At 32.7% G+C, this 14,822-nt stretch overlaps 2 protein-coding genes across 3 annotated transcripts; both read right to left on the minus strand.

Moving 5' to 3' along the window:
- Window positions 1-204: 204 nt before the first annotated feature.
- On the minus strand, window positions 205-6,695 carry LOC112021072 (uncharacterized). 2 transcript variants are annotated; one of them, XM_024053643.2, is made up of 6 exons: window positions 6,538-6,695; window positions 6,192-6,335; window positions 3,170-3,250; window positions 2,927-3,049; window positions 2,456-2,545; window positions 205-483 (listed from the first exon to the last, which is right to left on the minus strand). In XM_024053643.2, exons 1-6 carry the CDS (start codon window positions 6,659-6,661, stop codon window positions 398-400), a joined length of 648 nt encoding a protein of 215 aa, XP_023909411.1. In that variant the 5' UTR covers window positions 6,662-6,695; the 3' UTR covers window positions 205-397. The 2 variants fall into 2 exon arrangements, with proteins under 2 accessions (XP_023909411.1, XP_023909410.1); XM_024053642.2 differs by having other exon boundaries at window positions 2,389-2,545.
- A 2,174-nt stretch (window positions 6,696-8,869) lies between these two features.
- LOC112021071 (katanin p60 ATPase-containing subunit A1) lies at window positions 8,870-14,822 on the minus strand. The gene is given in 8 exon segments (XM_024053640.2): window positions 8,870-9,374; window positions 10,576-10,663; window positions 10,825-10,983; window positions 11,455-11,699; window positions 12,062-12,259; window positions 13,343-13,656; window positions 13,659-13,810; window positions 14,566-14,822. Coding segments are annotated over 8 exon segments (1,560 nt in total). The 5' UTR covers window positions 14,688-14,822; the 3' UTR covers window positions 8,870-9,092.

The following is a 14,822-nucleotide window of genomic DNA, read 5'->3' on the forward strand; positions in this document are numbered from 1 at the left end:
TGTGAAATCAGTGAAAAGCAAGAAATTGGGGAGCTTTAAACACATTTTAGCCAATCAGAAGATAAATGGCCTGATTTCCAACATCCTCATACCATCTTTGTTAGCAATGCTTAACAAGGTAGATTGTCTGCAACATTTTTTTGAGGCCTCTTTTCCTTAATGATTTTGAGCAAAAGAGAAACTCAAATTTGTGGACCAAATATATGGAGAAACTAAAATTGATCATTTTCTAACTTGGGTGCATTACAAAAAGGAATTTAAACACAAAATTTTACCCCCAAATATGCAACTTGATAACAAACATCTTATGATTATTGGCTAAAAAAGAGTGTTAATCAAACTATATTTATTACTGTCATCATTGTGTTCATTGTCTTGATCTCCTTTGCACCCAGCTTTATACCCAAGTTAGAAAGATTGCTGCTAACATTATTGCAGTTAGTACGTAGTAACTCCTTGAGCAATTTGGTACTTCGCCAATTCCTGCACATGGAACATGATGAATTAGCTAAGCATATTAATAAATATAAATATAAAATGGGAAGAAGAATAAACAGGTAAGTTCACAGAATTAGGTATGTTAGAAGGAAAATCCATTCCAGAAAAAACAAAAATCAGGGAACGTGGTGGTCGATACCAAGTTTAGGAAATAGCTTCTTCTATAATAAATAAGTTTTAGGAAATAGCTCTTTTTAACCCAAATCCCTACTGTCCAATGATTAAAAATTAAAATTACATAAAATAAACTATTGAAGTACTTTTTAGAGCCTACGTAGCTCAACAGAATAACATAAAGAAATAATTCTATTCACGATAATCTCCATGCAATCTCAATTTCACCCAAAAAATCATCAACTTAGAAAAATAACCCCTCTAAAAAAGCAGCCAATTGGTGGAACTCAAAACAACAGTCAGGTCTTAGATTGATCTTTTATTTTTATTATATAGACTTATTTTTATATAGTAAATTTAAATTTTATCAATAATAAATTAATAAGTATGAATTGAATTTGAGAAAAAGAAACCCGTATTTAGAGCAATCACATTAGACTCCCTAGAGTAGGGTAAGACCCCAATTTAAGTAGAGCGGTCCAACAAAAGCCCCAAATTGGGCTCCTTACCCATTTCATTCCCCAAACCTATACTTTATTATTTTGTGTTTTGGCAATTGAAATTAAGAGTTAAGAGTGTGTATCAAACCCACCAACCCAACCCAACACCTTAGGTTGGTTTTTGTGGGTTGGTTTGAAATTTTATTTTAAGCCTTAATTGGGTCTAGTCAGGTTCAGGTTAATAATATTTTCAACTCACCTAACCCACTATATATATAAGTTTATTTTATTACCCTTATTTTAATTTTCTAATTTGATAAATTTTGAGATTTTGAAATTTAGTTTCGATAAACTTAAGAATTTGGAATATAATTTAAACATATTATATGAATTATAATAATTTATTGAAAAAAGTGTTTAAAATAATTGATGAACACCTAATTTTTTACAATACATAAAACATGCATGCCCAACCCACTAACCCAACCCAACCCAATCCATAGGGGAATTTCTCAACCCGACTTGACAAGGTTGGGTTGAAACCCTCTAACCTGACTCATACACACTCTTAATTGGAATAAAGAAAAGTGGAGTTTTCAAAAGTGAGAAAAATAATATAAATAATTAAACAATATTTTATGAAATAGAATATAAAATAGAGAGTTGACGTGGTGTTTTGTAAAGTGGTTAGCTAAAATAGGAAAAATATATTCTTATCTTAAAATATGGGAAGAATTTTAAGAAGGCCAATGTGAATGCTCTTATGATCTTATTGTGCAAAAACTAGAACAAAGAGGACCAATTTTCAAAGGGGAAAAAATGACAATCTGCTAGTGGCCTAGCCATAGCACAATGCCATCCTTCTACAATTTTAGTTATCAACTAAATTTTGGTTGTTTCCAAAAAAACAAAAACAAAAACAAACAAAAATTTCGGTTCTTTTGTCTTCTTTCTTTTTTTGTTTTCCATTATCTAGTTCTTTTTCGTTCTTGTTCTTTTTTTATTACTTCTTGTCATGGAGTACAGCCTAGAAATAAGCCCTGCCTAGTGCCCACTAACAGGTTCAAGCAATTATGAGTAATCTTTTGAGGCAGAACTCAGAAACTCCAACCCAAAAAAAGACAGAAAATCCAATCAAATCAAATCAGGAGAGAAGGGGCTAGAGCTCATAGGCCCAAATTTGATCATTTGTGGACTCTGCCCATTATTTTTGAATTTTTTTATTACCATATAGATAGAAAAAGGCACTGTATAAAATTAGAAAACAAAAATGAAACCTTCTTTTATTTAAGGTAAGGCAACATTAAGCACTTTCAATTATGTTGCATAAATTTACCTCCATTTTATATGCCATTTCTTGAAGAAACTAGATGTGCTAGGTGGTGTTGGTTGCGGTGACATACCATTTCTTGAAGAACCAGATGGACTCGGTGGTGGTGGTGACGATTGAATCGAGCCTAAATGAAGATTCCTGCAATCTCCTCGTAAGTAACCTATCAAAAAGGATTTGCAATGACCAATTATACACAAAACAAAATTCTCAATCTTTTTGTTGAAACTTGAAAGGAAGAAAATGAATATATTTAAACCTTATTTTTATTATTAGTCGATACTAGTTTTTTTTTTCCTTTTTCTTTTTCTTTTTTGACAAAGAGTTTTAAACTTATATAAGATAAAGACATCAATTGATTTTTAATGTAACTGAGGATCTAACCCCAAATCTCATATTTGACGAAAAGAGACTTATATAAGATAAATATATTTGAACCTTATTTTTATTATTGATAGGTGCAAGCTAAACATGCTTTTTTTTCAAATTAAATAGAAACATAAATTATTCGGGCTTATTCTTGTAGTTATAATGATCTACTTACATTCCTTAAAACAAGCTAAGGTTGGCTTGTCCATCAAATTCGCTGAACCGTCATTGCACTGGCATTTGTATCCTGTTCCATTGGTCACACATGTTCCATCCCCGCACCAAACAAACGCACAAGCTGTAACAAAATTCACACATACATAGATACAAGTTGTAACAATTGCTTAGTTTAGTTGGCATAATTTTCCCTATTCATTTCATTTTGGAAACGAAAATATGCTACGGTTAGTGAATGTACCATCATCTGCAAGGAGTGAAACTGGAGCTGCTGGTGGGGATGGTGTTGGAGATCCTATCCCACATTGGAAATTTACTGAGCCTGAAATGTCATCAATAATCCAATTAAATATTTGTCCTGTCTTTGTATTGCAAATGAAAAATTAAAAATTGCAGTAATAAACTAATAATCTTCCAATCCTACATGCATCTTTTTTCCCTCCCATAGCATTTATGTTGAAAAATAGCAAAAAGGAAGTTGTTTTCACTTATTGTTGGACCCAAATATAGTTTGTTGAGTTCCTAATGGACACCATAAGTTATGAAGGGGCCCAATGCTTGTTTCATATCAATATCAAAGTGGTTGAGTCATAAATTGTTTCTCATTTTTTTGCTTCAATGGAGATTCAGAGGGAAGCTTTTGGTAAGAGAGCTTACCCAATTTTATGGCTTATCATTTCGCTCAAAACAAAGAAAGTAAAATAAAAAGGAAAATATTATAGCTATTATTAATTTTACTACAAAAAGCTTATAAATAGACATGAGAATAAATATAATTATTTGTGCTCAAAAGAAAATAAATATAATTGGTGCAATATCAGCAATGTCAAAGTAATATTTTTAAGTACTTTTTGTTTTGTGTTTAAAATCCGGTGCATCAGCTTGTAATGAATAATGATAAGGTAATAAATAGTAACCTTAGCATCAATTAAATAATAATTCTCATCTTAAAAATTGTTCTTCCTTAATCTAGGAAGTAGAAACATAATTAATTATAAATTAAACTGGCAATCCAAGAGAGTAGTCTACGGGGGCGGAGCAAGGAATTTTTGTTTGGAGAGCCAAGTTGCGGCACTAATATATTTAGGATAAAATTTAGCTACAAAATTTGTTGTAGCCTAAGGCTACAACTTTACTCAATATCATTAAAATAATTACATATTTTGAAAATCCAAATGTTGGATTATATGTTCTTTACGCTCTTAATACACGCGTTAAATTTTATGCCAATCGAATATTATTTATTATATGAACTATAAGCTCATATTTTATGCATAATTTTAAACTACAAAAACTTGCAATTTAAACAATTGATTGATGACATAACTATTGATCTTTAATTTTCTAAAAATTTTGCAAATATGGAGAATATAAGAAGAAAATGTAATCTAATGGTGGATTTGTCAAAATTCACCTCCAATAAAAAAATATTAGGTAAGGTTGTAGCCTTAGCCTACCACCAATTTTGTAACTAAACTTTGTCCATATATTTACCAAAACAACCCCCCTCGCATATACACACACATGCACACACACGCTTCTTTTATTATATACACACTATTTTATTTGATAAGTTATACAAAATATAATAGCACATTTTATAATAAAAAATAAATTTGCGAAAAATAAAATTATGTCTCTATAACTATTAAACCAATTATTTTTTTTCAAGAGCATTATTGGACTAATTCAAATATTTGGGAAGGCCAATTCTTATTTTTGTAGGCTAAATTTTGAAAACATTGAAATAATTATATATATATATATATATAAAGAAAATTTTCAAAATTTTGGGGAGCCAAGGCCCCTCCACCCATGTACATGCCTCTGCCCCTGGTAGTCTCTGACAATTGTCAAACATATTAGTAATAAGAAATAAAAAATTGATTAATACAGTAATGAGAAATATATGTTTCACAATCTTGTTGCAATTGCATATTTTATGACACAAAGCGGAGAAGAATACTAAGAAAATTTCAGGTCGAAGGGGCCTGATTGGAACAACATTTTTTAGAAATTGACTTTAAAAACAAACAAAAAAAAAATACTATTTTTTTAGAATAAGAACAAAAAATAGTTTTCTATTGTCTTTTATAACTAAACCAAGAACTTGCTTTGTAATTATTGTACAAAACCCATTATTTCCAACATTATGGGTTGTGGAATGTGGAGGGAATTACAACAATACTACAAACCTAGTAAATTTCACAATTTTTTTCTCAAAGTTTTTAGGTAATGGACTAATTCGTATAATATCCCTTCACATGAGACCATCATTGATATCACTGTTATTTTACACTATTTACAATTTGTCACTTCAACAATATTGAAAAAATAAATAGTGAAAATTATTGTGTTTTTAGACTTATTGTAGAATTGGTTGAGAGGGATTGGAAGCTTAAGTTACTTTGAGGTAAAGGGAGAGTAAGGAGATAGAAGGGCCTTAGTGTTAGTTTTCTTTGAGCTTTGCTAGGTATGACAAAAATGTTTTGCCTAGCTCAACTTGCCCTACACTGTTATGCCTCATGCGGTTTTCCTAGTCCTATTCTACCTTACCCCGGCCTATAAGCATGTAATTTATTGAATATATTTAAATAAAAACACTTTCTCTCGAAACACTTTCGGCATGCCCCTCCCTTTTTTCTTTTATTTCAATTCCACAATGTCAAAGTCTCATCATTAAGAATGACAAAATGTTTCCACTCCATCTCACCCCGATATGTCCTCTAGAATCGCTATGGATTTTCCACAATCCAAGGGAAGACAAGACACCTATGATCTAACCCAACCGCAGGCAATTGCCATCCCTATCTACTTTCGGGCATAATTCAACTTTATAGACTTTTTTCTTCTTTTTTTCCTTTTTCCCTCCTTTTTTTTTTCCATGTTGTTCAAATTTCTAAAGGTTAATAATCATCCTTAAAATTAATAAAAATATTCCTATAATGGGTAAAATCAATGATTTTAAAAGTATTCCTGAAAAGGAATTGAAAATAAAAGCCTGATTTTTTTTTCCCTTTATTTAATTTGAGAGAGATGAAAATGAAAAAATCTATTGAATTCCACTGTCTTCAGGACATTTTCTTAGCATTTTCCATTCCTTTGTAAACAGATAGAGACCCGAACATGTGCATTAAAAAAACAGATGTATTAACTATGCATAGAGTCACTTCATATCTACATGCGTTGGTGTAGTAACTTGTAACACAGAGAGAGAGAGAGAGAGAGAGTGAGAGATACAGAGATTAGAGAGAGAGACTCACAGTTAGGAATAACACAAGCGGGGAAGGTCAAAGAACCAATCTGTATTGCCTTCCAACCAGGGTAACACTCACACTCAAAACCAAGAAATGAACTAGAGTCCTTGCATGTTCCTTGCACACAATCTATTACTGCACATGCAATACCTACACAGAAACCATCATCGCCCACATTGTAATCACCATAACTATCAACCAAGCTAATCAAATTCAAAACCCAAATTTCATTTTAGTCCTTTAAGATAAAACCAAAAGAATTTAATAAAAAAAATAAACTATCAAACACCAAATTTATTTTTTAAAGAAAATATATAGTGAAACAAACGGTTCAAGGACAAATATTTGTTACCTTTTAGTGATGGGGCAAAGTCGAGCAACTCTGATGAATTGGCTGCGTGGTTGAAGCTGAAGAAAGTGAAGAAAAGGAAATGCAAATAAATGAGAGTGAAAATTTTGTAATTAAAGTTTTCCATGATTTAGTCTTGGCTGTGTGGCCGGGGCAAGGGCTTGCATGGTTGGGAGATAGAAGTCGACAGAGCATTTATATGAAATTTAAACAGTAATGATAATCTCACCCGGAAGCTGCAGTCCAGCTTCCCTTCTTATTTTATTTTTAAATTAAAATTTCCAACTGAATTTCCTATTAAAATTTCCTTTTCATTTTAATTTGTTTTTATCTATCCCACCATTTTCACCTGAATTTTTGGCTATTATTTTCTGAGTGTAAAATGTATATCCACAATATTTTCATAACAAATTTTAATTGACAAGTTGTTACTGAATATTAGTTAGTTGAGAGAAATATAACATCAACAGTGAGTTCAAATTATAATCAATAACAATTTATCACTTAGAATTTTTTGTTAAAAGTTTTTCAAAATTATTATAAACGTAACACTTCTCTTTTTCCCGACCAACCAAAGCAAAAAATTCAAATCAAACAAGCTAAGATAAAAACAATTTCCATTTTCTTTTTCTTTTTTATGAAGCTTCCTTATATTAATTGAGCAAAGAATCCATTAAATCAGAGTAGTATATTAGTAATATTTTAAGAGAAAAGCATAAGTGAATTGCCATGTGGACCAGCATATGGGCAGGGGTACGAATAAAAGTATACCTTCATGGGGGAAGAGTATGGGATATATCCACTCTAGCTATTTATTGTGAGTAATTAATGTAGTTAGAGATTCAGCAAGTAGTTAGTAGTTAGCTGGAGCGATCGAAGCAATGGAGGGAAATGAAAAAGACACAGACATTAATTCACATTCCAATTGTCAAGCATATTTTTGCCGTCTTAAATTTAATATTGTTCAACCAAATTCCTGACCCTATAAATAAAATAATCTATATGCTTTTTCTAAAACATGCCTCTGGGGCTTTCGTATTTTCAACGGCGCCGTATTTTCCCCCAAAAAAAAAAGAAACGGCAGGGTCAAAGCCAAAGGTGTTGGAATGTCCACCCACTCAAAAGACTATTTGGAACTATTTTTTGTGCGTTTATGCATATCCGCAGTTAATAATCTATAAGTTAATCTACCGATTGTCTTTAAAATAATGGTCTTTAAAATAATGGTTAAGGATATATTTTAGAAAAGTTTTGAAGTCATTTGTTATTATTGTTTAAATAACAGTCTTCAATGTTTAAACAATATTACATATATTTTCACACTTTTTCACTCACAAATATTTCCAAAAAATACAAACGATTCTATTAAAACAATATTACCAAATAAGCCCTTAACATTATTTTTATGAGAAATTTTAAAAAAATGTCAAAACATTAATATTTTTTTCTTTTCCCATAAAAATTTTCTTCAAATGGATTGTTAATCATTGCCCTAAGAGCATCCGTTAGCATTTCCCTAATCTATATTATAAAAGTTTTTAACACCACTTTTATGAGAAATATAAAAAATTGTTAACCTTTCTCTTTTTCTAAATATATATTTTGAGTTTTAATTTTTATTAACATGAGTATAATGTACAATAATCTACCACCAATGCTTAAGCATAATAAAATTAAAGAAAAATGCTTTATCCCCGTCGGTTTCATAATATTTTCACAAATATTTATTAGATAACAGGTTGTTATTGGCTATTATTAGTAGGTAAAAAAATAATTTTAGTAGTAAATTCAAATTAAAATCACCAAAAACTTATGACCTCAAATTTGTTGAAAGTATTGTAAAAATACTATTAACCTAGCATTTTTCAAGTGAAGAATATAAATTAAAAATTCGTAAAATCTTATCTATCTATTTCAAAATAAGTTATGGAATTCTATCGGTAAGATTTTATCACGTCATTCCATTTTTTTATGAAAGTCAACAATATTTTAAATAAATATTAATCCAATGTAATAGTCAAAATATATTTAAATATTGATAACAAACCAAATTCAATTCACTTATTTCAAAAGAGATAGATAGACGAGATGAATTGTTTCTAAATATATAGATTAGATTTTAGAAGCTGCACAATTAAAGTCGTTCAAAAAAATCTGGAGAATCCAAATCCGCAAAACTGCCTTCCTCTTTTCCTGCATGTGCCTTGCTGACTGCCCCCATTGCCTTAAACGTAAAGAGATATTTCATTCCATTCTTTAGATGGTAACAAGATTCAGGGAATCAGGGAATGATTGAATAAAATTTGAGATATAAGCGAAGTTGATCAACAAGGGATTTGCAATCATAACCATATTACATTGCATGAGTGATTAGAGATACAAAATAGCACACAATAGGTTACACTTCCAAGTTCCAACACCTGGGGTTTGAATTTAATCGGCTGCACGAAAAATAAATGAAAAATATGAGGGAACAATTAGGAGACACAGACCACGCAAACCGACTAGTTAGGAAAAAAAAAACCACCTAATCTATTAGCTTCAGTACAGCATGATCTTTATGCCGATCCAAACTCTGAAAACCACTTCTCATGCTTTTCAATATCAGATGCTGAAACACTGCGTTGGACCTTTGTTATGGCTTCCTCGAAGTCACACATGGCAACAGGATCGTTCGAAATCTCATCCTTGGGCATGTTCTTAATCTCATCACGTGTCTTTCCGGCTATTTTACGCCTCATGCCATTCAAGGAAGCATCCCGGCAAACGTTTGTCAGATCATCTCCACTGTACCCCTCCGTTCGGCGAGCAACATCATCAATATCTACATCAGGGGCCACCTGATACGTGGCAAATATAATCAATCAGAAAACATATTGAAAAGTACACATAGATGCTTCAAAATAATATTAAGATAAATGCAAGCATATTATTGGAAACTATTACAGCACTAATTCGTCAAGGAAATATCAGAAGCAGCAAGGAGCAGGAATTAGGGCACAGACAAAGGAGACAAACTTGAGCTGTCAGGAATAGCGGATAATGCTACAAGAGGTCCGCATGGATACTTTTTCTTGCACAAGAACCAAAAGAGCTTTCAACTAATTGAGTTAGGCTGGCTGATCAAATAGTAGCCTCCTCCCCTTGTTGGAGTTGCTTCTATGAACCCCCGCATATTTGGCAAACTCTTATCAAAACAAGGTACTGAATATTAATAAGGTATTTTTGTTTTGTAAATTATTTAGGACAAAATTTTCCTTTAAACTGGGTTTCTCCAACCCATTATGTAGCATTAGTTCATAAGACCATGCATGTGTATTTTAATCATGACTCATTAAATCATTTATATAACTCATATAACAATTAAATAGGTCATTTGATTAAAAGTACAAGCGGATGCTCATTTAAATGGCCACATAGAGGGTTGTAGAAACTTTCTTCCAACGTCCAATTATTTATGTTTATATGTACTGCGGTGAAAGCTGAGAAATGATCATTTGTAATCCCCAAAAGATGGATTCGGACTCCATTCAAAGCAGTAGCACTAAAAATAATTTAAATAATTTTTTAAAAAAAGACACACACACACACACACACAAGAACATATGAGTTCTGTAAGAATTTAATTTTAATGTAAGGAATTCGGCAATCATGTGAATAAAGTCAAAACCATGAATAGGTCAATAAACTCATGTAACCATCTGGCTAGCTTTATTGACCAGCGGCCTGTTCCTTAAAAGTTAATCTTCATCAAAATATCACTTAGGTTTAAGCCATAGAAACAAGACAAATGATCAAACCTTTCACATGCCCACAGATTTTTCTTCTTTAGTGCTCATTTTCTAATCAGGAAATTAAAGTAAAAAGTGCATTATGCCAATTAAGTTACATTTATGTTATTGATCACAGAAAAAAAACCTTATATCTGAAATTAACCAAATCCAATTCAAAAGATGGTACAAAAAGTAAGATAAATCCAAGATTGTGATAAACTCTCGCTCCTGTAATATGGTCAGAAAATAATGGTATCAACTAATTTACCTCTACAGTTTTCAAATTGATCCGGATAAGCTCCTTACGACTCTCAAAATTTGGAAGAGGAATATAAATACGCTTTTCCAGCCGTCTCCTGCATTAGATTACCACCAAATTAAATGCAGAAAAGAAAGCCAACAAATCCAAATAGTAAAATTTGGCATTTTTAGACCTAGAAAATATAGTTATTATAACTGACAACTCAGGGTAAAGAAAACCCGTATAAAAATACCAAAAAAGAGAGAGATGAGCAACCTCAAAGCCTCATCTATGTCCCATGGAAAGTTAGTAGCTGCCAAAACCATCACTATTTTACGGGTACCATCTTCACTTGTGGAACTATTATTTACGCCATCTACCTGAACTAGAAGTTCAGACTTCACCCTTCTGGATGATTCATGCTCCCCTGATGCCCTGAAGAAAAGAAGTTATTGTGAACTTGGGTTCAATATAGGTACAAAACATATTTGACAAATTATTTTCACAATCAATTCACATTTTAGTTCAAAATAAACATATTCATGAATCTGGTTCGAGGTTGTATACAGAAAATAAAGCCATATGAAGGAGGGAAGACGGGAAGAGAGAGTGAACTAGCTCAAAGCATCATACATGCATTTTTATATATTCAACATATAGGGTTGAAAACAAAAGGGTATATATGACACAAGAACAAAAAACTTTTTTTTTTTTTTTTGAGAAACAGAACAAAAAACATAAATGCACAAAACTACAGGAGCAGAACATAATAAATGATGGAATAAAACATAAGTGATTTTTTTTTTTGGTGGGGGGAACAAAACTTGTTTAGATCTTAAACTAAAAGCATCTGAGAAAACGTGAATAGGCTTTTCAAACCTAAACCAAATGTGGTGAAAGAATTACCCTCGGGAATTGCAGAGAGAATCAATCTCATCAATGAAAATAGTACTTGGCGCATACGCTCTTGCAAGATCAAACAAGCACCGCACCATGCGCTCACTCTCCCCACGCCATTTTGAAGCTAATGTAGCTGAGGAAACATTGAAAAATGTAGTACCACACTCAGTAGCAACTGCCTTAGCTAGCAGTGTCTTCCCAGTTCCAGGAGGACCAAACATGAGAACACCTTTCCAGGGTCTCCTAATTCCCTACAAGCAAAGAAGCAATATGCTTAAACCAACCTCATTGCACAAGAGAAATTCATTTAACTCTAAGGAGATGCAGAAAATGAGAGAGGAACCAGTAAAAACCTCACACCCCAATCAACATATGAGAATTAAGTTTTGGATTGTATTTTGACATGAAAATCGCAAATATTAAATATTAAAAGTTAAACCAGTCATAAAGCAAAAAGAAATCTGCATCTGAACACAACCAAATACGAAATTGAAAGATGACCTGATATCATGTCTCAATACCATGAATTAACTAACATAATATAATTCAATTGTACTCAAACCTTGTGCATTATACTTTTATGCTAAATCAGCTTTAACCAGTCAAAGAGTACCTGGAAATATTCAGGCATCCACAGAGGAAGCACAACAGCTTCTTCTAGTAGTCTTTTTGCTTCACTCAGCCCTGCAACATCATCCCATCTCACTCCAGGACTGGTTTCCAATACATCCCTTTCAAGCATTGCAGCCAAGTCAGCATCAGGCCCCTCATATTGTCCCTTCCTTGACTTTCCATCTTCAGCATCACTATTCTAATAATTCCACATACAAAACATTTAGCAGAATATAGACAACCTCAATCCTTTTTCTTTTTCTCTTTTTGATAGGTATACAACCTCAATCTAATATAGCTCATCATACTAGGAAAAGAAAAAGGAATATGTTTTTCAGAGGCCGGAAACACAAGAAGCTAATCATTATAGGTGTTTCCAATCAGAAATACCATGTAAAACTTGATGAAAATAACTAAAAATTGCTACAGCCGATGGATTTTTTAATTCCCAAAGATTTCACGACAAAAATCAAAAAGTTTAGGCAAATTCAAGTAACGAAAAAGTCCGATATAGACGTGTGATAGATCAATTCATCCCTCCCATTCACTATTTCCTTTTGATATCATATATGAAGATTAAGCCATGTGAAAAAAAAACCCTGCATACACCATTACTTGCCTAGCAATCAACAAAATCCAAAGTATAGCATATTCTCTCAATGAGGCAATTACATGCTTGTGAAAGAAAAAACTAAGTGGTCAAGGCCTATGTTGGACTTCAGTAAAACCAACTTAATGATTGAGAAGGCAAATTACATGTTAGTGAAAGTAAAAACTAAGTGGTCAAGGCCTTCCCTACTTTAGGATAACTGGATCCAGCATCATGTTGCTACCTTAGAAACCAAATCAAACTTTCAACATTTTTTTTTTCGCACAAGATCACAAGAACTTGGTACAGAGGTCTTGACAGTTTTCACATTTTAGTTTTAATCATTCCAGAACGTGAATCTATTAAACCTAGACAAAATTTCAGTTTCAATCAAACTTCCAAATAAACATAGATTTTGGGTTTCAATTACTTTTCATAGAAGAAAATAAGATGCAGAAAAGAAATATTCAAATTTTGGTACTAGTAATTACAGAGTAAAGAACTGCCCAATGTGTAAGATGTACGAGATAAATTTTGGCGCCAGCATCGTTATGAAAAAAAGAACTCAAAGAGCCAATTGTATGATAATAAAATTCCCACATTGAAGATAAAACTCCCCCACCTATTTGGTACTAGCAATAAGTCCTAATTAACCAAAATTATTGCCCAAGTATCTTGCGTATAACAACTTACCATGGAATCAGCCTTGCTAGACTTGCCAGAACCAGTGCCTTTCTTTCCAGTAGCTGATGATCGAACACCAGAGTTAACCCTGCTTGAAGCACCAGTCTTTGCACCACGGCCAGTTGTATTTGTTCTAGTAGAACCACGAGCCCAAGTCGCATCTTGTGGCGACTTCCTCATGCCCATTTGACCAGCCCTTGCTGGCCGTCTACTTGAAGTATCCCGAGTAGGTGGCCGCCATACATCAGGATCATCAAATGAAGCACCTGAGGAAGTCGGGTACTCATCTAATGGTTGAAAAACAAATGATGATTTAGTATTTATGGTGGTGAAGAAGGGCGTCTGGAAACAGGACCATCCTTGAATGCCTTTCTCTCCACATCCAATTGCTTTACAACTTCAGTTTCCTCGGAAATGGCTTTCTTTACATTCATCCATTTTGCACGAATTAAAGGGTCATCAAGAGTGTTTAGGTGTCTGAAATCACAATAGAAGTTCAAAGGCTTTACTAAGTGAACTTATGCACAAAAACAGATCAATGACATAAAAAATAAAAAATAATAAAATAATAAAAAAGGAAAATAGTGTGACTGAAAAATATCAAATTTCATTTGTTGATATGGTTTTCTTTTCTATCAACCCCATATAAATCTTACTCGGAATTTGACAATGATGTTTGGGAAGAAATTACCATGTCCCATCTAAAAAAATTTAATTAAGTAAAAGCAACAAATACGTCAACAAAGTTGCAAAACTAACATTTTCATACAGTTAACATAACTCCAAATAACAAAGAAAGCCAAAAATCTAAGCCGAAATCAGTAGCTGTTTTAGTAAGTAAACACTTTTGTTTCCAGATACCCAGTGACAAAAAAGATACACTTACTTCAATGTTGTACCTATGCATTTGCCCCAAATAGTTGGACTTAATTAGTGAACCTAAGTAAAACTGTAACCAAGTTTTTTCAGCCAAAAAGTTAAAATGCCTCAATTTTCCTTCCACTATCACAAAGATTTCCAATCCAAACAAACAAAACCTCAAAAAATATCATGTTTAACATCTTCCTCCCAAAAAAAAAAAAAATTTAACCGCAAGAATCAAGCAAAACCCCAAAATCAAATGTGAACATTTCCTGGTTACCAAACACCTACATTTCCCAAGAAAATCCAAGATTAGCAAACCAAAACCCTAGGAAATGGGAGAATTCTAGAGAGAGAGAGAGAGGAAATACTTGTTGATCTGAGCAATGGCGCCATCGAAGAAGATAATGGAGGTGTCGTAGAGTCCTTCCAGAGCGTACTCCCTCGCTAATTTCAAATGCTCCTGCAACCCACCCAGCGATGCTCCTCCCATCTCTCTCTCTCTCTCTCTCTCTCAAAATTCGAAGAATTAGGGTTTCAAATTCCAATTCGGAGAAGAAGAAGAAATTTCTCTCTCTCTTAGATTTTTTTTTTTTGTCAGTGAGGGAAGAGGTTGATGGAGCAGTGT

This window comes from Quercus suber, unplaced genomic scaffold (assembly GCF_002906115.3).
Source record: "Quercus suber isolate HL8 unplaced genomic scaffold, Cork oak 2.0 scaffold_131, whole genome shotgun sequence".
Lineage (NCBI taxonomy): Eukaryota > Viridiplantae > Streptophyta > Magnoliopsida > Fagales > Fagaceae > Quercus > Quercus suber.

What these genes read in the sequence shown, in the direction of transcription:
- LOC112021072 (XM_024053642.2), bottom strand. Translation starts at nt 6,661, where the DNA reads ATGGAAAACTTTAATTACAAAATTTTCACTCTCATTTATTTGCATTTC. An exon ending in CTTTGCCCCATCACTAAAAG is followed by an intron (nt 6,336 to 6,537) that starts GTAACAAATATT and finishes GTTTCTGTGTAG; the next exon opens with GTATTGCATGTGCAGTAATA. An exon ending in AAATGGCATATAAAATGGAG is followed by an intron (nt 484 to 2,388) that starts GTAAATTTATGC and finishes TTCCATGTGCAG; the next exon opens with GAATTGGCGAAGTACCAAAT.